General features: G+C 32.6%; 2 protein-coding genes across 2 annotated transcripts in view; both read right to left on the reverse strand.

Moving 5' to 3' along the window:
• Positions 1–2,668: 2,668 nt before the first annotated feature.
• On the reverse strand, positions 2,669–10,696 carry LOC113396713 (sodium/potassium-transporting ATPase subunit beta-2-like). Its single transcript, XM_026634768.2, has 7 exons — positions 10,584–10,696; positions 5,600–5,650; positions 5,387–5,506; positions 4,795–4,973; positions 4,509–4,595; positions 3,588–3,816; positions 2,669–2,911 (listed from the first exon to the last, which is right to left on the reverse strand). The coding sequence occupies exons 1-7, from the start codon at positions 10,645–10,647 to the stop codon at positions 2,808–2,810; spliced, it is 834 nt and encodes a 277-aa protein (XP_026490553.1). The 5' UTR covers positions 10,648–10,696; the 3' UTR covers positions 2,669–2,807.
• The window catches only part of LOC113396692 (succinate--hydroxymethylglutarate CoA-transferase), a 121,024-nt gene continuing 112,486 nt past the window's right edge, over positions 7,422–15,959 (reverse strand). Inside the window, exon 4 of the mRNA XM_026634740.2 lies at positions 7,422–7,437. The gene's annotated coding sequence lies outside the window, so the exon portion shown is untranslated. The remainder of the gene's footprint in view (positions 7,438–15,959) is intronic.

The raw sequence follows: 15,959 nt of genomic DNA on the forward strand, positions 1-15,959 counted from the left end.
TCGACTGAGTAGCGATTGGTCTGGGTTTGATAAGGAAAACAAAAACAATTTATGAGCGGAGTTTTTAAAAATAGCTAAAATCTAAGTCAATACAATTAGAGGTACTAATTATTTATTTTAGTAGTTAGTAGTAGTCTATTAAGTACTTCTTTATGTACTTAAATATATTTTTTAAACGATTTTTCTAGTCAACAATTTTGCTATTGTTTAGTTAGGTACTCGGTTTTCGGAAAACTACAGAAGGTATCCTGTATTTATCTACAACGAGGTACAAAAATCTCAAGAGAATAATAAAACATTGATATTAAATAACATTTATTTTTCATTTTAAGCAATGTTCAATTATCAAATAAATGACATCAATTCACTTACAAGCTAATTTAACAGGTATTAAGTAATACCTACACATAAAAACACACCACCATAAAAAATGTAAAAAAAACATAAAACTTTTTCGCATTACTTAAATTCTAAATAATCTTATACTTACTTTGAATAAGTTATTTTTAATCGAATGTAGAATTTCTTTCTTGCTTAGTAAAAAATACAAAATAAGGTTATAATATTATAATCTTTATTATTATAAATGATATTAATTGTATCTATAATTATTAAAATATTTTTCAAATAAATAAATTGCCTTGTAATTAAAAATATACGGCCATGATTAATTAAATAGATCTTCTTATATTTTAAAAGCGTTAGCCGATTTTTGTCCCAGTGATTATAGGACGACAGCTGCACATAAAAAATCGGTTATGGTCTCATTTTGAAAAGCTCCAGCCGTAAATGTGCAGAAAATTAAAAAGGATTCTTGATTGCAATTTACTAAATTGTTACGATTTAACAAAGAAATAATTTTAGAGAGCGGTAAAAAGTTACTGGCCGGTTAAAGAGCAGAATATAACGGCTGTATAAGAAAAAAAATAAATAAAAAACGTAAAAAATTAATAATGTAAATAATTGTTTTCGACAAACGCCAATTCTAACTGAACTAATGTATACTATTTGACATAAAAAATTACAGGTCTTATAATTTTGGCGCCAAATGTAGATTTGTTCATTGTGACTTGCATTTCACAATGAAATTAAATCAAAATAATCTTAAGTTTCAAAATTCCTGTAAAATGTTTTGAATAAACGCGAAGTTTCGCGGGAGACCCACTAGTTTGTGTAATCTGTTGGTATTTTAACAAATGTTGTTTATTAGGCTTCTAAATTCTAATGCGTCAAAATTTGTCACTTCGATAGGACTTACTTTATAATAAAAAAAGAGTGAACTTGATTGAAATAAAACTACAAAATTATAATTTGTCCCTTAGAAACGTCCCAACAGAATTACAATATCAATGACATACTAAGTATGTTAAGAAAGAAAACAAGTGACCTATTTATTTACTTCATATAAGTCAATACCTACAAGTTTTTTTTTTTATTGCATGATAAATATTATATAGATAATGTATTTATTCTTAAATTTTCTTGTACACAATGGCACAAACCCTTAAAGCTCAGGATAAATAACATACAAATGGAGCATTAACATAAAAAGTTTCATATTAAGACAATACAAATAGGTACAAAAATTATAAGACCGTCCGCAAGAAATCTATATAATCTTTGATAAATTACGATTAAAAAAATGCCATAAAAGTATTACTCGTATAAAAAATAAATTATTAAAATGAACAAAATTAAAGGAAATTATAATATGATCACATTTTTAACTGATGAATCGAACAAATATAAAGTGTAAAATCTTACGATCACACAGTAAATTCAGGGTTATTGGTAATTCGACGTATTCCCGTTAGGAGGTGATAGGGGTGACTATTTGCGATAATTTTGTCATTCCACCCCTATCAAAAAAATATTGAAATAATATCGTTTTCCGTCTAGCATTTTTAAATTTGGACCGATAATTACTGTTTTAATATTGGCAAATAACCAGTGTTTATTAGTTTTTATAAATCAGAAGAAAAAAAAAAGATTTTAAATGATACTTTTTCTTAACTAAATTTTTAAAGTTGCATTTTTGACTTATTTTGAAAAAATCTAAAAAACGTGATAACTCAAAAATGGTTCACTTTTGCATATTGGGGTTAAATTTATCGAAATAGTCACCCCTATCACTTCCTAACGGGAATACGTCGAATTACTAATAACCCTGTATAATAAATAGGTACTATATATAAGACATGAATCCGCAATATGACTAACCTCCTCGGTATATGTCAGCACCAGGGATGTTATGGAGTTTTGTAACCGTAAACGAAATTATCGGATATCCGAAATAAAAATGTATCCGTAACAGTAAACGAAACCGATAAAAATATTAGATATTTAAAGAGAGTTCTATTTTTAAGCTGTTTGTTTTTTTGTGATTATACCTTTAACTAAATGATAGCCTACAAATACATTTTAATTCATTTATTATATATTTATATTCATATATAATAAAATTTTCTTTTACAATGTCGAATGAATCTAATATGCGTAACTGAAGCTATTAGAAACAATCAGATTATCCGAAATAAATTCGCGTCCGTAACCGTGAAACCGGAAAATATTATACGTATATCCGTGCACATATCCAGATCCGAAATGATATATCCCTAATATCCCAGGTCTGCACAATACCTACATATATTAGACACCTAATATAAAATATCAGTGTCACTATGCTAACCTTAATAAAAAATACTAGTTCAATGCCCACAAAACTTAAATACCATGAATTGATTTAATTGATCCATTATTACAACAATATATGTGTACAGATAATAAATAAATTAATCATAATAAAATTACTCGATGTAAAGTTCGAAGCGTGCGAGTCCAACGCGACTGTTGCGATCGTAGACGATGTCACGTGTCCAGATACGACACTCCACGTTGATCACCACACCACCTGGATAAAGTATAATTATACATAACTTATAATTTTATATAATAAAACTTCTAAAAATTATTTCGTTTACATTGTTGTGTTTTCCTATCAAGAAATCATAAACCTGTATGAAGAATTATAAAACTAATAGAATTATTTTTTATAAGAAAATACTTTTAATTTAAATTGTTATATTTAATTTCAAACTGCGGGAAAACAGGCGACAGCGTGTTTAAATGGCTCCTGAAACGAGTAGAGATTTACTCGTTTTGCCTTTAAATTTCAAATATTAGTAGTATAAGGTTTGGCACCAGGCTGTAACACGTAGAGTACAAATGCTGCGATCAAAATACACTCAGCCTATAGTTAGATCAATTTTCTTTCAAATTTGTATGTCATGGAGATAATAAAAAAAAAACATTATTTTAATAAACTAATTATAAAAAGTACAATAACTACAACATATTTCGTCATTTTTTTTTCTTTTATTAATAATAACATTCAATGAACGCGTGCATAAGCATGTACATATATGTGTGTGCATGTCCGCGGACGTGCCCATGTGTGTAATTTATTTTATTTAAATTATTGTGTGTATAATAACAAGCTGTGTTTTTGTTTTACATGCGGATTATGGCCAGCGTTCTGTTACTATGACATTATGACTAATTGTTAGGTTAAAAAACAAATAGCTTACGGTGAGGATTCTCAAAGACAACTGCAATCAGAGGCCCAGAAATCAGATCAGGGAGTGACCGATCCGAGCGTGGAATACGATCAGCCGTACGAAGACGACTTGCGGGGAATCCCGGAGGCATGTTAGCGGGGATGTACTGGATTGGCCCAATATTCTCCTCATCAGCGGTAAATTCTCCTTTGCATGATACCCAAATGAAGTCGCCGTATTGGTTCGCAGGGTATAGGTGCTGTTAATTTGATAATCACAATTTGAATTAAGCATAAAATATAAGGGTCAATTCAAAATATAGTTTATACTGAACTTGACTACAATTTAATAAATCTTAAGTCTGACTGTTTATTGGCGGTATTGTTTGGAAAAAGACTGGGTTTTTACAAAACAATTGGAGATAATATGATGTGATTTTTTATATTACTTCGTAGAAATCCACTAATCGTATAAAATTATATCTATATAATATGTATTTATGATTTTTTTTTTAGTCAATTACGTGCAAAACTATCGTATCGTTATAAAACGATCACCAATCGACTCGGAATCGTCAGTAGATATTTATAGGCTATATATAATTTTTTTGAATTCCGTTGATCCTTCTCCCTTTTTTATTTCGATAATTAACCTCGGAGAGGCGCACAGTCGTGAGTGAACAGATATAGCCATAGGTGTGAATCTTTTTTGTTGCAAGGTAATAATGTTAGGCATTATATACATCATCATCCTCCTGCCCTGATCCCAATATTACTTGGGGTCGGCGCAGCATGTCTTCTTCTTCCATACTTCGTCTCACAAGTAAAATTCTTTCTAACCATATTGTCTTTCACACAATCCATCCATCGTTAGTTTGGTCATCACCTACTTCTATATCCATTATATACAATTTATATAGTTAGGAATTATATACAATTATGTTATAATTACCATTGCTTTCTTGATGTTGTTTGGCATATCTTGTGGAATGGATAGAGGAACAGTCACGTTATAAGGTTCTGGTACCCAATAGTGGATCTGAAAAAAAAAACCATTCAAAACTATGAAAAATATATTAAAATATAAAACCAAGCAAGCTTTCGTGTGCTCAATTTGTGTTTATAATTAAAATTGCGAAGAAGAAGCATAATGATAAAATCAGCACTTTACGCATACGAAACTTTCATTGAAGCGCCGTGATGAAATAAGTACCCTTTTCCTAATGAGTAAAACTTACGTGGTTCAATCGAAGGAAGACACAAGGCCTGCCTTCCCTGTAACCGTAGAAGTTATCAACGTTACAAGGGGCCCACATGCTGAGAGCGCGCTCACAGTTCGGTACGGGTAGTCGTTGTTCATGATGGTGCACGGAACAGGGGGCACGAGGCGGCTCCTCGGGCACTGTTGTCTCATATGCTGATGATAACAAAGGTACCATGATTTAAGCTGTGTAAGTAAAGAAAAATCGTTAAGCTAGTATCACAATATGATCAAACAAATACATATCTGAGAACCGTGAGACAAGAAAGCTGACTACCAAATAGATCAATTGATGACAAGAGGTCACCTTTATCCGAGGACACAATAATTTTAAAAATAAATCCTCACAATAATTGTCCCAAGCAAAGTAGCAAAATTCTATGATGTAATCTGGGTTCACGAAAATGTGTTTTAAACTGTCATTGCACTGACAATGCATTTGGGTAGATATTTCTACCAACTATCACTCTAGTGCCGGCCTGCCCCCTATATAATATAATAAAAAAGGACGTTTGGCTTGTAATAAATCTACTTATAATATTTGGTTTTGTTATTATGTTGACACTCACGCTTAAGAAATTCATTGAGCTTCTTGTACCATGGATGCCAAGTTCCCGAGTCACTGACGCGGAAGTGGATCAGTGGTTGTTCATAGTTATACGCGTCTGACCGAGGCCATACTTCGAGTTCTAAAAAAGCACTAAATTAGTTCATACTGTTCACTTATAACATTTTCAACAGACCAATTATGATTGAAGAAGTAATCACTTCTAATGACTTACCAACATAACGATATGGCAAAAGAAGACCCAGAACAAGGCCGATGATGCCACCTGAAATTATTGTTTTAATTGGTGAGAAATAATTATTTTTTTAATTTTATGTTACATACTGTCACATAAACAGTAGACATTTTAATAACAAATATACATATGCTCATCGGACAATATTCATATCAAAAATTTAGCTTTACTAATTTCATATAATTCGAAGCTGAGACTCGTTTTAAATGATTCTTAAAAATAATATACTTGAGTATGTTTATTTCAGTTCATTTTGTATTTAAATATATATGTGAATATCATTCAGTAGGTAAATAATTATAAGTAGATTAGTTAACCTCAAGCATCAAGTTATCAAGGCATCAAGACAATTCGCTCTTTTATAGTATGTATGTGTAGGGCTGACAAATGCCCGTTTTTGAATGTTCACGTTTAGCATTTTACGGTCGTAATCGAACGATTATTTAGATATCCAGCCTGTTTGATAACACACTAGATATAAAGCACACGCAGCGCTTATCGAATGAGTAAGGTAATATATATATTATATATAATAAGAAGTACGTTTTGTTTTAAAACAGAAGTGTTTTATGGCAGAACCTAATTTAATCTTGATTTTGAATGTGAATGTATTTATGTGTGTAAGAGATAGAGGTATAGAGAGTCCAATCAAAACTTAGCGAGGCAGCTAACCACAAAGTCAAATCTATTTGACTGTAACACTAAAACTTGAAGAATTCGTTCTCAGCTAATGAAGAATTCGTAATATAATGTGTTATACATTTTATTTTATTTCCGATACTTTGAATTTTAAATCCGATACTTGCTTATTAACGAACCCCTCGCGTGGTTTGATCGGTTTTCAATCAACGTGCAATGACCGGATAAACAGCGGTCCTAGGATACCTATAAAGCCCTACTAGTGTTTGTAATAAGCTTAAAGGATTGCTGATATAACTGAAAATCTATATATTATACGTTTATATCATTAATGTTATAATTATAAACATATTATTGATATCAGTAGAAATGCCTTGCTTTTTTTAATTTAGTGATACATCACTATACATAGTCAAGTCAATTTTGGACCAAAGTTTATGATATGTTGTTATGCTGCCCAAATATTTTATCAATGTTTCGGTAACATTGCTTGTAGTCAACGTGTAGAAGTAGTGGTGAGCCAAGCAGAAGCTGGTGAGTAGGCAACGATTCTCTCTGGCACTCGATATAACAAATACACGACCTTCAATAATGAAGATAACTACCATGAAGACACAAAATACCTACCAATATACCTACTAATATATACTAATATTAACTCCATATAAAGTAATTATAACTAATATAAAGTAATTATTTTTTTTTTGTAAAATATATTTAATTAATCAATGTGTGCAGCGTTGTTATCTATGCCATCTCATAGATCATAGGGGCGAGAATCAATAGACTCTTTGAAGGCAGTTGGACTGCCGCATCGAAATGTTTTTTTTTTTTCTTGTAAGAAATTGTCCAAATTCTGGAAAAAATGGTAATCTGTTGGAGTAAGGTCCGGGGAGTACGATGGATGTCGCAGACATTCCAATTGTTGCCCAGCTAACTTAGTGGTTGTTTGTTGTGCAGGGTGTTGTTGTGAAGCAGCAGTGGCCTAAAACGATTGACCAATCTCGATTGTTTACCAGCTAATTCTTCCTTCGGTTTGCAGTTGGTGACGCGCTGGTCCACCAAAAACTTTTTCTGAGTAAATTTTCGCTAAGGGCAGGATTTGGTAAGGTCTCCAGGGTTCAGTCTATCGTACAGTATCCACTTTTCATCACAAGTAATGATTCCATTTAAAATCCCTTCATTATTGTGTCGGTTGATCGAAGTAACACAGCAGTTGACGCGTGTTTGCAAGATCGATTCACTCAATTCATGAGGTACCTATCGTTCATGTTTTTTTACTTTCCCGATTTGCTTCAAGTGGATTAATACAGTTTTATCACTTACCCCGAAGCCTGCAGCTATCTCTGAAGTGCTTTGTGATGGATCCGCTTCTACAGTAGCCTTTAATTCTTCATTTTCCACTTTATTCTCGGGCCGTCCACGGGGTTGGTTCTGAAGGTCGAAATTTCCAGAACGAAAACGTTGAAACCAAAGACGTACCGTGCTTCCTTTTGTGAGACCAGTGCCGTACACATCATCCTTGGGGCTGTTTCTGCAGCACAGGTGCCACGGTAGAACGTACTCATAAATATACCGAAATTTCATGTTTTCCATTGTGCAGTAATAAATGACGCGCCAGGAAAAAATAGTGAGGAAAAAACAAATGTATGACTGTCGTAACTTGTCGCCGCGTCAGATAATTAAATACTTTGATTGTAATCTCAGTTTTGAGATTTGATTCTGGATGGCCAGTGAGGTCAATCGCTCTTTGTCACGTTAGGAAAACATGAAATGTCAGTTGTCAAGAAGAATAAGACAGATGTTGTCCAGCTATCGATTTGTTGTATTATTTGTGAATGACGAAGATGGTGACCCCGAACCAAACAATCTTACTATCTTATCTTATCTACTTATATATACTATAATGTATATATATACTAATAAAACCAACGAAGAGAATTAGTTCATATTCCGAGTCAATAAAGTACCTGTCCTGAAGTCAAATATAAACTTTTATTGTCTTATGAACATCATCTTAAATTCCTAGGTCATCCTAAAATTTAGATTATGGCTCTGCCTGGTAATGAAAACATGCAGGCGTTAAAAAACGTAAATCAAATTATGGACAACAGAGCCATGCGTCTGTGGAGATATAATAATAATTAAGAAAAATATATATAAAAAATAAACTATTATATATTTAGCATCGCGCTGAGGGATCTCTGTCCTCTGCGCCCAGCGTATCACTCATTGTGATCGCTCATCGCAGGCTCTACAATATTTTCATATGCTTTATTTTTATATAATTTGGGTAGGCGGATAAGCTCCTCATTGGCACTATTCCGAAATAAAATCATTTAACCATTTCTTACATCGCCTATGCGAAGCTAACCTTTACTTACACTGGATCACTGACCTTTCAAACCGAAATACAAAAATACTAAATATTGCTATTTGGCGGAAGAATCTCATGAATGGGTGGTACCTACCCAGACGGATTTGTTCAAAGTCCACATCCAAGTATACTTGCGTTTGTATGCGTATGTGTAACGGTTACATATCTACAGTTCTCATGGTTGGGTGATATTTGGCTACTTGGTCATTGCTCCGTTTTTTGATGGTAGTTTCCATTACCCTAATGATCAGATGAGACGGTAAAGTAAATCGGACATGACGGAAAAAACACTACTGGCCAAACCAAAATAGGAATATCTTGACCCAAACATACCAAAACAACAAGACAAACCAAATAACTACATCGAACATACAGCCTTAAAGCCTAGACAATTTTTTTTTATAGTATCGATAGGCGGACGAGCAAATGGGCCACCTGATGGTAAGTGGTCACCACCGCCCATAGACAATGGCGCTATAAGAAATATTAACCATTCCTTACATTACCAATGCGCCACCAACCTTGGGAACTAAGATGTTATAGCCCTTGTGCCTGTAGTTACTGGCTCACTCACCCTTCAAACCGGAACACAACAATACTGAGTACTGCTGCTTGGCGTTAGAATATCTGATGAGTGGGTGGTACCTACCCAGACGGGCTTGCACAAAGCCCTACCACCAATTAGACCAAAGAGACACTAAACGAGGATAGCTTTATAATATACATATGGATTTTTAATATTATAAATGGTTACGATGTGATTTTTTTTATAAACTTTTCATTAATTATTAACTCGTTTACGTTGACTAGCACACACATATAACAAACACCACCTCCCCCGTCACGCCTACACGTTTACATACACGCACACCAGAGAAAGTTATAAAAAACAATGTTTTTTGAAATAGTTCTCACGAACCTTTATGCATCTTATTAAAAAAAATGGGGTTAACTATTCATTATAAACAAACACACACACACTTAAGGAAGAAACTCACAAACACATTAAACTGACAGTACATAAATAATCTATCTTTCGTTTCATATTCTTATTCCATATCTGTCTGTAAAAGGCTTAGATGTGATCGTTGACAGCAACACAGTTACATTCGCAGTTCGGCTTTTGTCTTTCATGATATCATATATTTTGTATATGTATAAGTAAAGCATAGTCGTAAAACCTAAATTACTTAAACATATATATTCCATATGTTTAACTTGGCGATGATAACACAGTATTAACGTTTCATTTTAATACTATACTAATTTACCGCAGTATTACCGTACATTTCCTCCCATAAAAGTTAAAATTTCCAAAACCATATAAAATAAAACTACGTACCAAGTTTCAGCTTTCTAGACACAGTAGATTTGGCTTTGCGTCAATAGTCAGTCAAGTGAAACTTTTTAATAATTATACATGGTATGATTACAGAAAAGGCTTTCACAAAACAAAAGCTTACAAAAAATAATATGTAAGAGTTAAATTTTGTTGAAATGTCGTTCGTAGCAAGTTTTAAGCTCATCGAATCATGTAAACAAATATTAAAAGAAGATTAAATTAATTTGAAAATTAAATTATTGTACTTTATTTTGTAATTTAATAGTTGGTAAGTTTTGTAATATGACTATTGGCTTGAAGTGTTTTTGTCTAATTAAGATAATTTATTTTCATTCAATCACCGGTCATAGATAAAACAAATCTGGATTTTACTTGAATTGCATAAACTTTTCAAAAATTTGTAGTTTCAAAAATTTGTAAGTATAGTTATTAAACTAAAAGTTCCTAAATTTACTCGTTGAAAACGATTTCTAAAAATTCAAAAATATATAAAATTCTATTTAAAAAAAAAAATCTAATGTCTTTTTTACAACTCAAATTGACAACAAAGGAGTTTTTATATAATTTAATTTTTTATAATAAAAATATATTATTAATTTACTCACCAATCACAAGAACAGTTACAGTAACAATCACAATGATCTTAATCGTGCGTTTATCCAACCCCATTGTCACAAGTTAACTAAGTAGTGCGCACAACCAGAGCTAGAGACTGAATGATGCGGAATCTGGGATAGAGCAAGGGAGAGACGGGAAAATAGGGGCAGATATGTATGGTATACATTGCGGATTTTTGTTATGTCAAAAAAAAATTGACAAAGACTTATTACAATATTCATTTCCTTTGCTTTGTTGAATAGATTATTTATAAATAACAAAAGAAAAATATGTTGATTTATATAAATTACCTTCTTTTTGGACTATTAATTTCCCTCTACATACAAAGAAGCAAATTTTACTCTTTGTAATATTAGTACAGATTTGACAGGACGCCTAAAGGCTAGTTAGTTAGAGTTTAGTATATGATGGAGGACTCCGTATTAATAATAATTAATAATAATTAGTACATAATTAAGGAGTTGTCGCCCGCGATTTAGGGTTTGGTCGTCAGGCGTTACGCAAAAAAAAGTACTTTATGTCCTTGGAGTTAAAGCTCATCAAATTCGGTTCTGTGGTTTGACCATAAAAGAACAACAGACAGACAGACATACAGACAGACCAGACAGAGTTACTTTCGCATTTATAATATTAGTATAGCTAAATAGTTACTGAGTTACACAATAGTGATAACTATGCGTTTATATAATAAATATTCTAAGGATTATAATCTACGTTTGCTACGAATCAATTTCACGCTTACTTTTGCAAGCAAGACTATATTGTACGATATATTTCATATACCAAACGAGCATCAGACAACAATCAATACAAAGATCAAGAGAACAAAAAGAACAAAATCAAATATACATAATATAGTATATATTTTTTACTATTAAATGTCATATAGACAGAGTATAATTCCAGTAATCTAAAGAAAGTTTGTCAAGTAGGTATACATCTACATATTTATACTATACTGTGAAAATAGAAATGTAACATATAAAATCTATTTTTAAATAAATACCTATATATGGTGGTTATTTCACCACGCTGTTCCGATGCAGGGGGATAAATATACAGGGTCATTGGTATAGGAGGTGGTAGGGGTGACTATTTCCGACAATTTTACTTCGATATATGCATATGGAAGTAAAATTTAAAACCCGATTATGAGCTTTTTTAAAAAATAAGTCTAAAATTTATTAAAAAAAAAAAACATCAATTTGAATCTCATTTTTTCTTCTGATTTACAAAAACAATGAAATACTTTATTATAAAGGTTATTTATCAATATTAAAACATCAATTAATATTAGTTCAATTTGAAAATTTTCAGTCGGAAAACGATATTTTAAATAACTTCAATATTATTTTTTCGAGATTTTTTCCGCAAAAATGCCATGCATATAATTTAATCTGTATAGAATATTCGCATATTTTTTAGAATATGGAAAAAATTAAAATCTTCAATGTACATTAAAGCGATTGGTTCCCTATTCGTAGCGAAGGAGCTACGACAGACAGCGGCTATGGCGGCGCCGCGACGCGCTGGCGCCGGCCTTTACCATCCCTTGGGGAGGTTATTACTACCTTTTATACAATCAACAGTTTCTATACTATTTCGATTCAATTACACGCTTAGTAAAACAGGGTTTACGTTTCGATTTTAGTTGATTTCCAGCACAACAAAATATTGGAATGCCATTTTATTGAATCACTGCTGGATTTAGCAGTTGATCAATAAAAATTGAACCATTATCATTCTCTTTGTTGAACGGGATTAATTCGCTCGTTATCTATACAATATATATTTTTTTAACCATAACTTTGTTTACGTTTCTCATTCTCATTCGTCTTAGACAAATTCTCATTCTTTGAATTATTATAAATTTTTGTCGATTATTATGTCTAATCTAAAATCATTGAATTCAAAATAACTATAAAAAATAAAAACAATAATAAGTTTTTTATTAATTCATCTTTAAAAAGTGTCGTTGTTATCTTACTTAAAATTTAATTTGAAACTTTAAACTCTGAAAATGTCATCATTGCGTATAAAAATGTAAATGGCAGTTGTTTTTAAATGATCACAGATACACGATCAAATTCATTAAATCCATTTAACTTCCAAATTTTGTATATAGACTTCAAGGATTAAGGACGAGGGGAATCTTTGCCGAAGGGCGACGCGACATGTTGGCACCACGCTGTTTTCCGGCAGGTTTAGGCATGACCTTATAAATAGAACGTATAATATATTAACATTATTCTGTATTTATAAACAAGGAGCCATTTTTTTTATATTGCCTAATTGAAAAACCTAATTAAACAATAATAAAGCACTTATGCCAGAATATGCAGCGCGTTTGAAAGAAGGTTTTAGTTTAAAATACATTACAGACAATGTCTGCAACATTATATATTCTTTCTTATATTATATATACATATATTAATTAGATATAAGTTAACATATTTAAAAGATCGATTGATTATCATTGGCCTCTCTAACTTCAAAAACTTTACAGTATATCATCTACCTAATTTTATGATTATCATAACCTACTTGAAATTTTAATGTAGGGCTCTGTGCCTTCAGTATGTAGGTACCACCCATTCATCACATATTCGACCGCTATACAGCAATATTTAGAATTATAGTTTTCAAGGTTGAGGGGTGAGTAAGCCAGCGTAACAGGCACGAGAGACATAAAATCTTAGTTCCCAAAGTTGGTAGCGTATCGGACTAACACATTAATCACTTAGATTACTACTACTACTAGACTAACACAAACAAAACAATGCTGTTTAAAAACTAAATTAAATTTAAAACTATCACTTACATTAATTATAAACACAATTGAGTACATTATTTCCAGTTTTCAAGCATACCTCTAATTTTACACATAATATTCTTATCTTTGTCTTATAACACAAAGAAAGCCGAAAAGGAACATTGTTTTTTTGTATTGATAGTACTACAAATAGAACCATTACGTAGTAGGGGGTGGGGGTTGAAAGTGGGGCACGAACGAGCGCGACAGCGCGGCGCCGAGAGACGTCAATGTTGGCGATGTAATAGCTAGCTTTGGATCTTATTGTGTTTGTTCTTTCTTAATATATTTGCGATGCCCCTGATTTTATTACCATGGAATAGATTTTAAGAAGTTTTAATACTTTCTACAAATCCTATATCTTATTATCCAGACTACGGGATCTAGTTTTATAAGCTAGACTAACCAGCCAGGTAAACATACTATTGCGCCTACATCCAATCCAATCTTAAATCGTCTTAAATTATAAGGTGGTCTGATGACCTGGTGAGGGGCGAGGGAAGCCACTGGATGTGAATAGCGTATGACCGACTTTTGTGGAGATATTTTGGGGAGCTTTGTCCAGCAGCGGACGTCTTCCGGCAGAAATGATGATGATGATGAAACAGTTTGAAGAGTTAACTTTATATCCATTTTTATCCGTTGAAAACGTGTATGCACAATTTCGACAGCATCTACGTCATTTCTTAAAGGCCGGCAACGCACTTGCAAACTGCTGTTGCAGATGTCAATGAGTGATGGTAGTCAATTTCCATAAGATGAAGCTCATACATGCGTGCCACCTATAACATAAAATATATATAAAATATTAGACGATTTCATTATCAAAATCTCTCCCACGTTTTGTTAGTTTTGCATCAAAATATACAAACAAAACTTTCCTTTTAAACATTTTAGTAGGACAAACAAAGCTTGTATCTGATTTCTAATTTTGTTTATAAATCTAATAAAGTTAGCCTAATTCTTTATCGGATGCAAAGTTTGTAAATCTTTATACGAAATTAAATAACGTAATATTCGACTTAAACTATGATATTTGTATTCATTTAAAGCAATACAATCTTTGCTTATCTACCAATAAATCAGGAGACATTTGTTTCGTGCCTAACTAAAAAACCATTGAAAACGATATACATACAAAACCTGTACCAAAAGATCGGTTTTGTGGAAGACCTTAGTATTCAATATTTGTATAGTATGGATGAGCAGACGAGGTTCGAAGTTTTACTCGGTTTAAATTTACACAACAAACGTGACAAGCGTGAATCTCATGTTATTTTATATAATAAGTGTCAAGTAATATGTAAATAAGGTATTGAAAAGTATAGTATAACAGTAACAGCTCAATGACCCACTGCTCTGCTAAATCCACCTTTCGAAAAATTACCTAATTAGTATGGATATCACTTCGAAAAGTGTAAAATGACCTACACTATTAAACTTTTCCTTAGCATTGCATCAGCCTTCACGCCAGACTATATCTGTTTCCATAAAAAATAAGTTCTTTATACCTATCTTTTTTTTATGTTAGAGGTGGCAAACGAGCAGGAGGCTCACCTGATGGAAAGTGACTACCACCGCCCATGGACATCTGCAACAGAACATCTCTAGAAGATGCAGAGCGATCCAACATCTCTACGCAAAGCCAAAGGATCAAGCAGATCGGAAAGGGCTTTTCGATCGTCGATAATTCGAGCCGCTCTACGTTGGATACGGTCAAATGGAAGGAGCTGGAATTGGAGAGCACCCGCCCAGATGTGAGAGCAGTACTCCATGTGTGGCCGAATTTGTGTCTTGTTGAGTCTTAGACGATGGGCCGACGTGAAATACTGTCTTGCCTTGTTGAGCACATCGAGCTTTTTTGATGCCCATTTGTCTTTGCCTTCCAATTGACCGCGGAACTGAACGAGGCTCGAAATATCGACGCCAATTATTCCGATACTATTGCATCTAAAAGTATATATATAAAATTAGTTTTCACCTGGAGCTTCGCCCTAGTGTTAGGGTGAGGGGGGGGATATCGTATGTTTCAGGTAAAAAAGTAGCCTATATCTTTCTGTGGGATTCAAGTTTTATTTCAAATCAAATTTCATGAAATCAATTCAGTGGTTTAGCGGTGAAAGCGTTAGAGACAGACATAGTTACTTTTGCATTTATAACATTGGCATAGATTTGATTGATATTTATTTATTTATTTATGCTTTATTGCACCAACACTTAATAATAGATTATATCTAAGAATGAACATTTAAAAGTTGCATGAACGCAACAGGCGGCCTTATCGCTAAAACAGCGATCTCTTCCAGGCAACCTTTGGGCAGAGGACTGGTTGTAGAACTAATTTGGGAAGGGGTACAATAATTTAAATAATATGATATTACTTATATATTTATGTATTCACAACTATATTATATGTAATACCATGTGAGTGTGTTTATTTTACTTTCAGTTTTGTGATATTTTATGATATTAGTCCACGACTTTTATCTGCCTTCTTGATTAATTCTCGCCTGAGTACTTCAAAGATTAACTCGAAGAGGATAAGTTTGTT

The sequence above is a fragment of the Vanessa tameamea genome, chromosome 4, assembly GCF_037043105.1.
Source record: "Vanessa tameamea isolate UH-Manoa-2023 chromosome 4, ilVanTame1 primary haplotype, whole genome shotgun sequence".
In the NCBI taxonomy this organism is placed as follows: Eukaryota; Metazoa; Arthropoda; class Insecta; order Lepidoptera; family Nymphalidae; genus Vanessa; species Vanessa tameamea.